This window comes from Primulina eburnea, chromosome 8 (assembly GCF_022965805.1).
Source record: "Primulina eburnea isolate SZY01 chromosome 8, ASM2296580v1, whole genome shotgun sequence".
Taxonomy (NCBI): Eukaryota; Viridiplantae; Streptophyta; class Magnoliopsida; order Lamiales; family Gesneriaceae; genus Primulina; species Primulina eburnea.
Window position 1 is genome coordinate 11,669,907 of NC_133108.1, and position 16,309 is coordinate 11,686,215.

Here is a 16,309-nt window from a genome sequence, read left to right on the forward strand (position 1 = left end):
TGAAATTCTGATTGATGTCCTGATCTGACGAGTTCAATTGATTTCTGAATGCTTTGAACCAACCTTTGGGCCTCCTTAATTTTTACAAACAACTCGGGCTCTGCCTGAATCATAAATACTCTTATAGTTGAGTATCTACCACAAAATCCAAACCAGAAAGACAACATTCTTCTACTAGATCAGATACACTGCTAGTGATCAAAGACATATTACATACTTTTCTGCTCAATGCATCGGCTGCTGCATTAGACTTTCCTGGATAATATTTTATTTCCCAATCATAGTCTTTCAACAAGTCTAACCAAAGTCTTTGTATCATGTTCAGCTCCGCTTGTGAAAAGAAATATTTCAAACTCTTATGATCAGTGAATATCTCAAATTTCTCCCCATACAAGTAGTGACGCCAAATCTTTAAGGCAAAAACCACTGCTGCTAGTTCCAAGTCATGCACTGGGTATCTATACTCATGTGGCTTCAACTGTCATGAAGCATAGGCAACAGCACGTCCATGCTGCATTAATACACAACCCAGTCCTTGATGTGAAGCATCAGTGTGCATTGTAAATCCTCCTACACCTGATGGGATAGTCAGAACAGGAGCACTAGTCAATATCTGCTTAAGTTCAACAAAACTAGCCTCACATGTCTGTGACCAAATAAATGATGCATTCTTTTGTTTCAACTGGGTAATTTGCCTCGAAATCTGTGAGAATCCTTCAATAAATCTGCGATAATATCCTGCCAAACCCATAAAACTACGCACCTCAGGAACTGATATCAGTCTAGACCAATTAATGACTGCATCAACTTTACTCGGATCAACTGATATACCTGCACTTGAAATCACATGTCCAAGGAAAACCACTCTATCCAACCAAAACTCGCATTTCGATAATTTAGCATACAACTTTTCAGTTCTCAAAATTTACAAAACAGCTCTCAAGTGCTCGGCATGCTCAAATTCATATTTTGAATAAATAAGAATATCATCAATGAAGATCATAACAAATTGATCTATATATCTTTGAAACACACGGTTCATCAAATCCATAAATACTGCAGGTGCATTGGTCAATCCAAAATGCATTACCAAAATTTCAAAATGCCCATACCTGGTACGAAAAGCAATCTTAGGCATATCTGCCTCTCTAATTCTTAACTGATGATATCCGGATCTTAAATCAATCTTAGAATATACTGAAGAACCTTGCAACTGGTCAAATAGATCATCAATCCTTGGCAAAGGATACTTATTCTTTATTGTGGCTTTATTCAACTGTCTATAATCGACACAAAGCCTCATAGACCCGTCTTTCTTCTTCACAAATAAAACCGGAGCACCCCAAGGTGAAACACTTGGTCTTATATATCCTTTAGCCAATAGATCCTCAAGTTGTTCCTTTAGTTCCTTTGGTTCAATTGGCGCCATCCTATAAGGAGCTCTAGAAATAGGTTGTGTACCTGGCATCAACTCAATGTTGAAATCAATCTCTCGGACTGGAGGAAATCCTGGAAATACATCTGAAAATTCACTAACAATTGGAATATCTGCCAATTTAGGTAGTGACCTTGAAATATCAATTGCATAAACCAAGAAACATTCTGCTCCTTTCTGCAACAAACGAGTCATGGAAAAAACAGATATCAAAGAAATCTTAGCTCAAGAACCCTTACCATAGAACGTCCAGTCATCTGTCATATCAGGTCTAAACTTAACAACCTTCTGAAAACAATCTACAGTAGCCCTGTATCTTGTCAACATGTCAATGCCAACTATGCAGTCAAAATCAGACATCTCCAATACAATACAATCAAGTTCAATGACATTATCCTCATAACGAAATTCACAACTACTTATCATTTCAGCTGACCTCATCACTTTGCCATGCAATGACATTATCTGGAGCATTATGTGCCTCATCCTCCGTGAGTGCAAAAACTCGAGCCTGCTGTCTTGGTGTCTGTCCTACCCTATGGCTACCACTCTGTTTGTTCTGATCTGTCCGGTTTGATTGCTGATAAGAATGAACTGTAGGGGTCTGACGATTCTGGTGAGGTGTCTGTCTCGATGATCCTCTACTCTTAGATATTTCACTGCCACGGTTAGGACACACTCGAGCATAGTGTCCCACATGGTTACACAAGTGGCAAGCTCCCGAGATTCCTCTACATTGATCGGTATAATGTCTACCACCACACTGACCACAAGTTGTGCCTGAATAACCAGTGCTCTGAACTGAACCAGACTGTCTTGATCCACTAGAATTCGAAAATTTACTGCCATGCCTCTTAAATTGCTTCCCTCTAGCCCTAAACTTCTCTCTTATGTTGCCACTATTACCCTGTCTGAACTGTGGCCGTTGGGGTCGTTGCGAATACTTAGAACCTCTCTGCCTAATGATTCCGGTTTCAGCTCCCTTTGCTCTATCAAGAGCCTCAGCAAAAGTGTTAGGTCTTCCGGTATTAACCAAGGTAAATATATCTGGGTTAAGACCATTTATGAAGTGATCAGCCTTAGCTTCTTCATCGGATGCTACATGAGGAGCAAATCTCAGTAAATTCGAGAACTGAGCAACATAGTCCTCAATATTATTATTTCCCTTTTTTAAATTTGCAAACTCGGCTCCCCTATCTTTTCTATAAGAGGTAGGAAAGAAACGTTGATAAAATTCAGATTTAAAAATATCCCAGGTAACAATCGTACCTCGGCCCTCTAAAGCTTTCTTGGTCATTATCCACCAACTCTTAGCAACATCTAATAACTGATGAACAACTAATTTGATTCTACGATCATCTGGATACTCAAGAGATTCAAATAATTGATCCATATTCTTCAACCAGTTCTCACACTCTAATGCATTCTCGATACCCTTAAACATCGGCGGGTGCAAAGACTGAAATCTAGCTAACAGTATCTCCATCGGAGTCGGAGTTATATCCATCTGAGTATGAGTAGCACTGCCCTGATCTTGTGCCACTGGTATGTCCTGTCTAGGTCTACCACGACCTCTACCTCGAGTAGCCATGTTTGATATAAAATAGATCAAACACATATAAAATCACAATATCCTAATCATCTCAATCTTCTATCAATCATCTCTGGCTCTTGAGACCCAACAATCTCAAAAATCTCGAATAAAACTCAACAATATAATATCTCAATTTAAATCATGTATTTCACATCATAGCACAATGAAAATGCTAACAAATATATCACATGATCAAGCAATTCGAACTGACTCGATCTACCCTGTTCCCAAATATCTTACGCTCTGATACCACCTAATGTGGGGCCCCAGGTCCGATATCTAATACTAATAATTATAATTGTAACAAACCAAATGATTTAGTAAATACATAATTTGTTGTTCACAAATTCACATAAACATTGTCAAAATAATTTAATTATCTCAAATGTTTTAAATATAATTTTCAACATGCCAGCATAAGTAGTGAACCAAAGAAATCCAAACATCATCACATGGCTCCTAAAACCCGAGAATCCCACTCTAACTCGTATCTCATCGCCTAAAGCTGTACTCTGGCATCCCAAGCCTCGCCTCACCTACCGTCAAGTACATGAAAACAAGAGGTAGCCGACGTGCCGGTGAGTATAAACCCAGTATGATACAATCAATAACATATGAGAATTAAAATTTCAAATATCTCATATAAATTCATAAAGATGCAATATAATGCAATGCATGATCAGAAGCTGTGGGCTATCAATAAATCTCAATATCAAGTGAATCATCTGGTCATAGGGTACCTAAGGAAAGAGAATCCCACAGCAACATCCACCGACTCATCCGCTCGAGGTGGGGTGCTGTGTTCTACAATCCCAGGACTATGGTGCGCCTATAGAGATTGTTCATGTGGGGACCCGGATGCTAATCAGTTCCTTAATCGTCTTTAGGAATAATCCAAATAATTATAATAAACAGAGTCTAATTTTTTTTAAAAATATAAAGCGAAAACGTAATGTAATTCAATTCAAATTACATATTAAACATAACCATACAATTATTGGATTATCTACAATAATTCAACTAGGTTCAACTACATATCCGTACTGAATCCTAAGTTGCTTCTGATCCCGGATCTCCACGCTATCTAGTCCAGCTTCATTTTCTTCTTGACCCTGCTCCTATCCCACCTGTTGCCATGCACACATACAAACAAGACAACAGCCGGATAGCTCCGGTGAGAATTATATTCTCAGTATAAACCATGTATACATACAATCATAAAAACAATATAAAAGCATGTAACAGATATTCCTAACATGTATCAAAATCAGAAACATGAATCAGATATTTAGCACATGTATTATAATCCTAAACATGAATCAACATCAAGAATAAATCATATTCTAAACATGTACCATTATCAGGAACATAATTCAATATCAAGCAATGAATCAATCTTCGTGATTCTCAGACTCCGACTCCACTCAGTCCTAATCTAAGGATCCCGGTTTCCAGATGTGGTGTTCCTATATCGAATTCCGTAATTGAAGAAATTCCGATTCTATTTACTCGATATAACCAATTATGGTGTTCCTATATCGAATTCCGTAATAGAAGGAATTCCAATTCTATTTACTCGATATAACCAAACATCCGGTGTCCTAACCTAACCGTCATGGACTATGGACACATAGCCGATATCCTATCTTGTGACATCGTGCAATGTGCCCGTAGCGATCCCGCTACTATCAGGCGCTTCTGTCATAAGAGTATGACACTATCTTGTGGCATCGTTCCATGTGCCCGTGGCGATCCCGCCACTATCAGGCACTTCTGCCACAAGATTTCTCGTCTAATACCTGCTATCTATCAATCAAGAAAACAAGCATATCAACTCCTTCATTGCAAATATCTATGCAATAAAATAAAGTATGTGATTTAGGGAAACTCGAGCCAAACCTCACTGGAGTTGTGCAATCCCAACTCAACATTAATCTATACCTTTATCTTCCCGATCTGACGAAGATGAAGTCTCACATTCAACTCTGTCCATATCCAATCTGATAATGACAATCGAATAGGTATAATATCAATATACAACTCAATTCAATACCTGTTCTGATCAATATTCAAATCGAAATATACGCTGATCGATATCAAATCAAGATACAATCTAATCCATATCGACAATATCACGATATAATCGAAATCACTACTGACTCTGATCAATATAAATCAACTGATGTTTCAACGGCATAACAATACAGTCTCGATAACTCCGTCAGTCCAAACATCGCAGATATAATACCAGAACTCATAATTAATATCAGTAGGAATCATAATCTCAATGATGATATAAATCTGATATCGATTCTCAATCAAATTGACTACGAAAATCATAACAATTACATAATCAGTCTGTTTCTCAATCTGACTTCGATTCTATGATGTATAACATGACAAGAACATCATATATGAATCCTATTCAATTCTGACAATAGCATAATTTCAAAATATGTCAAAACGTAGCAAAACTTACGTCCAGTTGTAGCCTGCGTCGATAGGAACTCAATACTGAAGTCGGATTTAAAATCAAACAGACGGTTCGCTGGTAAATAAATTTCGAAACTCACGGACGAAGCCTTTTCCCCAAAGCTTTCTCTTCCCTTTTCTTTTCTGGTAATTGATGTTTGTATGTATATATATATACACGTTGCACAATTAAGGCCAAATGGCTTGTCCTTGTTCTGCATGACTCGCGCATGTGCGCCGTTTACGTCGCGCATATGCGCCAAACATTCTGCCCTCCTCGCGCATGTGCGCCATCTAGGTCGCGCATATGCGCCGAAAGTTCTGTCCAGATGTTCAAATGAACATCTCAAAAATTCTGTCCAGATGTTCAACTGAACATCTCCTTGGCAACTCGCGCATATGCGCGCCTCTCTTCGGCGCATATACGCGAGGTCCTCTGAAAATTATCCTAGGCTACTGGACACCTCGCGCATATGCACGCCCTCACGCCGCGCTTATGCGCGGGGTCTTCTGCCAAAACCGCGCATGGTTCGCGCACTAGATCGCGCATGTGCGCGCATGGCATTTCCCTCGCACATAATTCGCGTCTTTTCTCGTCTTTCCCGGTCCACTCCGTTCCGTCTATAATCACTTCAATTAATCAAGAAATCATCCCAGATTAATCTCAGATTACGGTAAATATACCCAAATCATTTCATATTACGGTAATCAAATTCTCGGGCCTTACAGTTCAGGCCATAGCAGCGACCTCCGCATACACTAAGCCAACTCAACTATAGCCCCATATGTCCAATAAATCAATAAATCAAGGCGTCCTCCGCCATATCAAATCTGAATCAAAAAGTGGCTCAATATGCAATGTAATGATGCAAATCAATATCATCATTTCGATATCATAATCAACTCATCTCAATACAACAATCATCATCAAATCACCAATAGTTCATCGAGTTTTCAATTTAACATAAAAATGATACATTTACCTCGTATGCTACCGACCATAACATACCTTTCAAATATTACCAAAAGAAGATCAAAATGTGTAGATGAGAAGTCTTGAACCTCTGAATTCTACTATAACTCAAGAACTCGGATCATTTATCAAAACAGAGCAATTTCTGTACAAAATTCATAATCAATTCAATACGGCTTCAAATCAATATCCGCAAATTAGATATTCAAGAAAACTCAAATTCCAACAATTGTGTAAAGAAGTAATCCATATCATTTCTTAACCGTAATATGCCATAAAAACATTTATTGAATCATTTTATCAAACACATGACATGCGTGCAAAATAGTTAGCTCCTTTCTTAGCCCTTGTCTTCAATTCCATTTTAAATTCAAACCAACACAATTACAACATCTCCAACATCTCAATATCTTAAATATCAACTCAAATATCAGTTCTAACTTCAACCCATTTCCAAACTTGAATAAAAATGAGAAATACTTACCACATCTTGAAGATCTTGAAGAGAGGATCACAAATCGATACTTATTTCATATTTTTCTTGAACAAATCTCCCATAGATTGAAGAATAGTTTAGAAAATGGAAGGAAGGAGGGTTTCTGTAATAGCCGATCATTCATTTCTTTTATTATGAATTACGGTAATTTATGGTAATGAATGTTATAGAATGGAATAGATATGATTGGGTAGAATAGAAGGTTGAATTTGAGTTAAATAGGTAATGGAAGTGCTTTTACGGTATGAAAATGTGGCAGTAGTTGTGATTTTTTAGCATAATTTTTTGTATATTGATCCAATAGATGTGACGCTACTTTCATTAGAAAGATAAGACATAAGGCTATAACTTTGACGTTTTGCGTTTTGTTCAAATCATTGTGGAAGATAGGCCAAAAGCACCCCGAAGTGTGTCGTGCGTTTCGTCGTTCCTCCAGTGACACATGTTGGGAGATTTAGCATAACTTTTTACTCAGACCTCCAAATGACCTGAAACCAGTGGGAGATGCAAGCCAAGACATAGAGCTACAACTTTCTAGTTTACCATTTTTCCAAAGTATGAAGGGAAGAGGCGTTTCGGAGGCGATCTTTGAGCGGGCTGTGCGCAGAGCGGCGCTCGAGCGGTAAGAAACTACCGCCCGAGCGCCACTGGTTCTGAAATTTGGTGTTTCGGACAGAAAAGTCCGCGCTAGGACGGTAATATATGACCGCCCGAGCGCCCAGTACAGTACAAAAGTGTGTTTTGGTGTTTTGGAAGGCATAAAATCGAATGGGACACAATTTTTACTCATTTCCCTTCTCATTCTCTTCTCTCCATCGACTTGGAAGATAGGGTTTCTCATTTTCTTCTTTGGATACCTTTGATTCAAGCTTGTGGTTGGATATTTGAAGTGAGAAGAAGATTATCTTGGGTTCTAGGAGCTAAGGTAAGTGATTTTTCTACTTGTGCTTGAATTATTGAAGATGGTGGAGTTAGGGGTTGATAGTTGTGTTGGTTTTTGGGGATTATTGGTATAGTTAGTTGATTATTTTGATGTTAATGGTTCAATATATGGTTATTGTTGTAGGAATCCCTCAAGGACTTGTCAAGCACTTGTGTATTGGGTTGTAAGTAGACTTTTCCTTTGAATGCATCTTATGAAATATGTATAAGTTAAATGGTGCTTTAAATGATGTTAGCTCCTTTAAATCATTGATTATATATATGGTATGTATTGATATGTTCAAAAGAAATGGAATTGAAGCCAAAGGGAAAAATAAAGGAGCTAAGGTTTTAGCACGCACACCACGTGTTTGATTAAATGTTTCAATGAATGTTTTTATGGCTTGATGGTTATATGGTATTGTGGTGTTACCTATGGTAATTCTAAACCCACTTGACTGAAGTTGATCAACATAATGACATGTACTGTTACTGATTTTGACTGAGACGTACATGTGTACCATTGATTGATGACCTATCAATGCCATACAAATGAAAAGAAATTAATTGTGCTATAGATGCCATCTTATAATTGTTATGTATGTATTTTATTGATTGATGGCATATCATGGTAAAGAAATGATACGGATTCTTCCATTGCACTATGGTATATGTATTTGTTATTTAAAGGTCTACTTGCTGAGTTTTATAACTCATTTCAGTTATGTTCATGAGATGCAGATGCAGGTAAACGGGATTGATACAGCGTGGTGTCAAGACAGAAGAAGGAAATGTGCCAAGATTGGAGGAAGGGTGAAGGATTATTTTTGTTATGGATGGATAAGAAAGTATTTCGTTTTGTGATGGTTGAAGTTGGCTATTATATTCTGTTGTAAAGCATTTGGTATATTTTGGGAGTTTAACTTGTCTCAACTATTTTGGTAATCAAAGGTTCTACTTTTGAATGCGTATATTGTTATGTTTAGTTGTGATAATTCTTTTGTGTTTTGGTTTTATTTCTTGATGCAGGTTATGAGTTCTTTTTATGGGGAAACTTTGCCAAAAATTTTAAAGATTATATATCCTCCAAGTTCATTTATTTTAAAGCTTCCGCATTTTGAGTTTATTTTCTTTTAAAACGGGTCAGAGGTGTCACATTTAGTTGTATCAGAGCCATGATTTTTTCGGACCAATGGATTGGCACATGACTTCTTCTGTTTGCGACACTTCGGTATGTATATTTCTGCATCTCATTGACGTAATGATATGATGATATGTATCTTTTATGGTATATATATGATTTCAAATGATTTTAAACTGAGATGCAATGTAGGAGATGCCACCTAAGAGGAAAGTTGTAGATGAAGAAGATAGTTCCTCATCTCGAGTTGTTGGTGAGTTTAGTAAGTTGCTCAAGGAGCAAGCCAAAGTTCATGGAGAACAGATCCAACAGTTATTGAGATTGCAGAACCCAGCTCAAGGTGGAGGTAGAGGCCTTGTGAGGCAGGAGCCCAGTTCAGAGGGAGCTGATGACAGATTTAAAAGAGTGAATCCACCTGAGTTCATGGGAGGTGCGGATCCTCTTGCAGCTATGGAATGGGTTAAAGCTATTGAAGCAATCTTTGACTATCTACACTTTGAAGATAATGATTGAGTTAGTTGTGCAGTGTTTCTTCTGACCAAGACTGCACGCATTTGGTGGGAAGCCACGAAGGTAACTGTCAATGTTCAAACCCTTAAATGGAATGAGTTCAAGGAGCTATTTTATGACAAATATTTCTCCACGGATGTCAAGACTCGGAAAGTGAAGGAGTTCTTGGAACTAAACCAGGGCAACTTGAATGTGAATGATTATATTTTGAATTTTGAAGAAGGTTGCTTGTTTGTTCCTTTCATTGCTTCGAATGACAAAGATCGAGGGGAACACTTCATGAGAGGCTTGAGAGCCGAGATCAGGAGGGATGTCAGAATATCTAAGGCCGCAACGTATAAGGAGATCGTGGAGAAAGCTCTTTTAGCGAAACAGGATGAGAAAGAGATTGAGAAGGAAAGACAATTGAGAAGGCAAAACTTCAATCAAAAGAATCAAGCTTCGAATCAAAGTTTTAAAGGGGGATACAAAGGCAAAGGAAAAGAAGAACATCGAGGTAAAGCTCCTGCAGTTCAGTCTGAGACGAATAGGCCTTTATGTTCCAAATGCAACAAGCCCCACAAGGGTGAATGTCTCGTAGGGAGCAACAAATGTTACAGATGTGGAGGTGCAGGTCACATTGCCATCAACTGCACCCAATCTTCAGGCCGAGGACGAGTCCAAGGGCGCATCTTCTCTTTGACTAAGGAGGGTGTTAATCCTGATACGTCGGTTATATCAGGTACTATTCAGATTTCAGGCAATGTAGCCCTTACTTTAATTGATACTGGAGCTACACATTCTTTTATGTATGAAATTTTCATGAGATCGTTGGGTATTGCACCTATATTTGAACCTCTCCAGTTTACTATTATGCTTCACTCGGGAGATGTGATTTGCCCAACATGTGTGATTAGAGCTTGTCCTATTCAAGTGAATGAGAGAATTTTGTTTGCTGATCTTATTGTGATTCCTATGATTGAGTTTGATGTGATTTTGGGTATGGATTGGCTATCATCGTATCGTGCAGTGATAGATTGTGTTGAAAAGACGGTGCGATTTCCGACAGAAGAAGGTGACAATAATGTCTTCAAGGGTTCAGGTACTTCGCTTGGCACTTCTTTTATTTCTTGCTTGAAGGTGAATAAGATGTTGGTTAAGGGGTGTCAGGGATTTCTGGCGTCAGTAATGGATGTGAGTGAGAAATATAATGTGGATGTGAATGGTATTGAAATTGTTCGAGAGTATTCGGATGTCTTTGCCGATGATGTGCCGGGGTTGCCACCCGATAGAGAAGTCGAGTTTGTCATTGATGTTGTACCTAGTACTGCTCCTATTTCTAAAACCCCTTATCGAATGGCACCGACTGAAATGAAAGAATTAAAGAACCAATTGCAAGAACTGTTAGATAAGGGCTTTATTCGACCGAGTTCCTAACCTTGGGGAGCACCCATATTGTTTGTGAAAAAGAAAGATGGGTCAATATGTTTGTGTATTGATTACCGAGAGATCAACAAAGTTACAATTAAGAATAAGTATCCTTTGCCCCGAATTGATGATCTTTTTGACCAATTGCAAGGGACAACAGTATTTTCCAAGATTGATTTGCGATCGGGTTATCACCAATTGAAAGTGAAAGAATACGACATATCTAAGACTGCTTTTCGAACTAGGTATGGTCATTATGAATTTTTGGTTATGTCTTTCAGGTTAACGAATGCACCGTCAGTTTTTATGGATCTTATGAATCGAGTCTTCAAGTCTTATTTGGACAGTTTCGTCATTGTATTTATTGATGATATTTTGGTTTATTCGAAGACTCGAGAACATTTGAGAACTGTGCTGCAGCAATTGAGGGATAATCAGTTATATGCTAAGTTAAAGAAGTGCAAGTTTTGGTTGGACCAAGTGACTTTTCTAGGCCATATTCTAAAGATGGAATTACTGTGGATCCAACAAAGATAGAATCTGTGAAGAAGTGGCCTATTCCTATGACAGTGGCTGAGGTACGAAGTTTTCTTGGTTTAGCAGGTTACTATCGTCGTTTCATCGTTGATTTCTCAAAGATAGCCATGCCGTTGACCACATTGACAAGAAAGACAGTTAAATTTGAATGGACAAATGAGTGTCAACAAAGTTTTCAAGAGTTGAAGGATAACTTGACATCGGCTCCAGTGTTGTCACTTCCTGAAGGATTTGAAGACTTTGTAGTGTTCACTGATGCTTCTAAGAAAGGACTTGGTGCTGTATTGATGCAGCGTGGTAAGGTAATTGCTTATGCTTCCCGTCAGCTGAAGGATTATGAAAAGAATTATCCGACTCACGATCTTGAGTTGGCAGCTGTGGTATTCGCTTTGAAGATATGGCGGCATTATTTGTATGGAGTAAAGTGTGAGATTTTCTCAGATCATAAAAGCCTTAAATATCTGTTTACTCAGAAGGAATTGAACATGCGTCAGAGGAGATGGTTGGAACTTGTTAAGGATTATGATTGCACTATCAGTTACCACCCTGGGAAAGCGAATGTAGTTGCAGATGCACTGAGTCGGAAATCAGGAGTTGTGTTGAGTTCTATGATTCAAAAACCTTTATTGTTGGACTTGCAAAGGAATGAGATCGCCTTGGTCGAGAAAGGTACGATAGCTCGACTTTCAGCTTTGGTGATTCGCCCTACTTTTTATGACAGGATTAAAGTTGGACAACAGCATGATAAGAAATTGTTGGAAATGAGATCTAAGGCTGAGCAAAAAGGAAATTCTGAGTTTGGTTTAAATAGTGATGGGTTGATGACCTTCAGAGGTCGAATATGTGTTCATATCGGTGATGATATTCGACGAGATATTTTGATTGAGGCGCATACCGCACCATATTCGATTCATCCAGGTAATACCAAGATGTACCAAGATCTTCGTCGACTTTTCTGGTGGCCAGGTATGAAGAAGGATATTGCTTTGTATATTTCTGAATGCCTAACATGTCAGCAGGTTAAGATTGAGCACCAAAGACCTGCAGGATTGTTGCAATCATTGCCGATACCTCAGTGGAAATGGGAACATATCACAATGGACTTTGTTGTCGGCCTTCCAAGGACGCAGAAAGGTTATAATTCGATTTGGGTCATTGTTGATCGTTTGACCAAGTCATCGCATTTTCTTCCTGTCAAGACTACTTATTCGATGAATCAGTATGCCGATGCTCATGTTCAAGAGATTTTTAGACTTCATGGGATACCAGTGTCAATTGTTTCTGATCGTGATCCAAGATTTACATCTGAATTTTGGAAGAGTTTACATAGAGCTTTGGGTACAAAGTTGGCCTTCAGTACGGCTTATCATCCTCAGAGCGACGGACAATCAGAACGAGTTATTCAGATTCTTGAGGACATGTTAAGAGCTTGCATTATTGATTTTCCTGGAAGTTGGGATTTGAAGCTGCCTCTTGTGGAATTCACATATAATAACAACTATCAGTCCTCGATTGGCTTGGCACCTTATGAAGCTTTGTATGGGAGAAAGTGTCGTTCACCTTTGTTTTGGGATGAAGTAGGTGAAAGAAAGATGTTAGGACCAGAGTTGGTTCAACAAATGGTTGATGTTGTAGCATTGATTCGAGAAAGAATGAAAACTGCGCAATCTCGACAGAAAAGATATGCAGATGTTCGAAGAAGACCTTTGGCATTCGAGGTAGGTGATCACGTGTTTGTTAAGATAGCTCCTCTCAAGGGAGTTATGAGATTTGGGAAGAAAGGGAAGTTGAGTCCTCGTTTTATTGGACCTTTCGAGATTCTTGATAGGATTGGTGAGCAAGCTTATCGATTGGCTTTGCCTCCGGATTTGGATAAAGTACATAATGTATTTCATGTCTCAATGCTTCGTAAATATGTGTCGAATCCAATTCATGTACTTCGTCACGAACCACTAGACTTAATGCCAAATTTGAGTTATCACAAACGGCCGGTGCAAATATTGGATCGAAAGGTTAAAGTGCTTAGAAACAAAGAAATTGGGATAGTGAAGGTGTTATGGAGTAATCATATCATTGAAGAAGCAACATGGGAACCCGAGGAAGAAATGAAGCAACGTTATCCTGAATTGTTTACGTCTTGAGGTAAATTTCGGGGACGAAATTTTATAAGGGGAGGAGAATTGTAATAGCCGATCATTCATTTCTTTTATTATGAATTACGGTATTTTATGGTAATGAATGTTATAGAATGGAATAGATATGAATGGGTAGAATAGAAGGTTGAATTTGAGTTAAATAGGTAATGGAAGTGCTTTTATGGTATGAAAATGTGGCAGTAGTTGTGATTTTTTAGCATAATGTTTTGTATATTGATCCAATAGATGTGAGGCTACTTTCATTAGAAAGATAAGACATAAGGCTATAACTTTGACCTTTTGCATTTTGTTCAAATCATTGTGGAAGATAGGCCAAAAGCGCCCCGAAGTGTGTCGTGCGTTTCGTCGTTCCTCCAGTGACACATGTTGGGAGATTTAGCATAACTTTTTACTCAGACCTCCAAATGACCTGAAACCAGTGGGAGATGCAAGCCAAGACATAGAGCTACAACTTTCTAGTTTTCCGTTTTTCAAAATTATGACGGGAAGAGGCGTTTCGGAGGCGATCTTTGAGCAGGCTGTGCGCAGAGCGGCGCCCGAGCGGTAAGAAACTACCGCCCGAGCGCCACTGGTTCTGATATTTGGTGTTTCGGACAGAAAAGTCCGCGCTAGGGCGGTAATATATGACCGCCCGAGCGCCCAGTACAGTACAAAAGCGTGTTTTTGTGTTTTGGAAGGCATAAAATCGAATGGGACACAATTTTTACTCATTTCCCTTCTCATTCTCTTCTCTCCATCGACTTGGAAGATAGGGTTTCTCATTTTCTTCTTTGGATACCTTAGATTCAAGCTTGTGGTTGGATATTTGAAGTGAGAAGAAGATTATCTTGGGTTCTAGGAGCTAAGGTAAGTGATTTTTCTACTTGTGCTTGAATTATTGAAGATGGTGGAGTTAGGGGTTGATAGTTGTGTTGGTTTTTGGGGATTATTGGTATAGTTAGTTGATTATTTTGATGTTAATGGTTCAATATATGGTTATTGTTGTAGGAATCCCTCAAGGACTTGTCAAGCACTTGTGTATTGGGTTGTAAGTAGAATTTTCCTTTGAATGCATCTTATGAACTATGTATATGTTAAATGGTGTTTTAAATGATATTAGCTCCTTTAAATCATTGATTATATATATGGTATGTATTGATATGTTCAAAAGAAATGGAATTGAAGCCAAAGGGCAAAATAAAGGAGCTAAGGTTTTAGCACGCACACCACGTGTTTGATTAAATGTTTCAATGAATGTTTTTATGGCTTGATGGTTATATGGTATTGTGGTGTTACCTATGGTAATTCTAAACCCACTTGACTGAAGTTGATCAACATAATGACATGTACTGTGACTGATTTTGACTGAGACGTACATGTGTGCCATTGATTGATGACCTATCAATGCCATACAAGTGAAAAGAAATTAATTGTGCTATAGATGCCATCTTATAATTGTTATGTATGTATTTTATTGATTGATGGCATATCATGGTAAAGAAATGATACGGATTCTTCCATTGCACCATGGTATATGTATTTGTTATTTAAAAGTCTACTTGCTGAGTTTTATAACTCATTTCAGTTATGTTCATGAGATGCAGATGCAGGTAAACGGGATTGATACAGCGTGGTGTCAAGACAGAAGAAGGAAATGTGCCAAGGTTGGAGGAAGGGTGAAGGATTATTTTGGTTATGGATGGATAAGAAAGTATTTCGTTTTGTGATGGTTGAAGTTGGCTATTATATTCTGTTGTAAAGCATTTGGTATATTTTGGGAGTTTAACTTGTCTCAACTATTTTGGTAATCAAAGGTTCTACTTTTGAATGCGTATATTGTTATGTTTAGTTGTGATAATTCTTTTGTGTTTTGGTTTTATTTCTTGAGGCAGGTTATGAGTTCTTTTTATGGGGAAACTTTGCCAAAAATTTTAAAGATTATATATCCTCCAAGTTCATTTATTTTAAAGCTTCCGCATTTTGAGTTTATTTTCTTTTAAAACGGGTCAGAGGTGTCACAGTTTCGTTGGAAGAGAAGGAGGAGAAATGATTGGAGGAGGAAAAAGGAAAGAGAAAATGATACAAATACACTTCCCAAACCATATTTATTCATTCCCAAGCTCAAAACACGTTTTTGCACTATACAGGGCGCTAGGGCGCTCGAGTTTTACCGTCCTAACGCGGAACTTACTGTCCAAAACCCAAAAATACAGACCCAGGGGCGCTGGGGCGGTCAAACATTACCGCCCTAGCGCAGAACCTTCTGTCTCAGTACGCGCTCTGCGCACAGCTTCTCAAAAGATTGCTCCGGAAATACCTCTTCCCTTCATAATTTGAAAAAGCGGTAAACATGAAAGTTGTAGCCCTATGTCTTGGCTTGCATCTCCAATTGGCCTCATGTCATTTGGAGGTCTGAATAAAAAGTTATGCTCAATCTCCCAACATGTGTAATTGTAGGAACGACGATACGCACGATATACTTCGGGGCGCTTTTGGCTCATCTTCCCTAATGATTTGAACAAAACTCAAAACAGGAAAGTTATACCTTTTGTCTTATCTTTCTAATAGAAGTGGCCTCACATCAAATGAATCAATATACAAAACATTATGCTAAAAACCACAACTACTGCCACATTTTTTCAAAATTCGGGCATTACAGAAATCGACAAAGCTGTCGTTTCTGTCTTT

The 16,309-nt window shown here is 38.4% G+C and overlaps 1 protein-coding gene across 1 annotated transcript; it reads right to left on the reverse strand.

Annotated features, from left to right (window-relative positions):
- Positions 1-481: 481 nt before the first annotated feature.
- On the reverse strand, positions 482-3,026 carry LOC140839015 (uncharacterized). Its single transcript, XM_073205640.1, has 5 exons — positions 1,872-3,026; positions 1,600-1,612; positions 1,462-1,548; positions 764-831; positions 482-646 (listed from the first exon to the last, which is right to left on the reverse strand). The coding sequence occupies exons 1-5, from the start codon at positions 3,024-3,026 to the stop codon at positions 482-484; spliced, it is 1,488 nt and encodes a 495-aa protein (XP_073061741.1).
- Positions 3,027-16,309: the final 13,283 nt, after the last annotated feature.

Bases quoted from the DNA above. Each gene is read 5' to 3' on its own strand.
- LOC140839015 (XM_073205640.1), bottom strand. From the start codon at position 3,026: ATGGCTACTCGAGGTAGAGGTCGTGGTAGACCTAGACAGGACATACCA. The intron at 832-1,461 runs GTACACAACCTA...TTTCAAGTGCAG, and splicing joins CAACATTGAGTTGATGCCAG to GTATATCAGTTGATCCGAGT. The intron at 647-763 runs GTGCGTAGTTTT...ATTTGGTCACAG, and splicing joins GACTGATATCAGTTCCTGAG to ACATGTGAGGCTAGTTTTGT.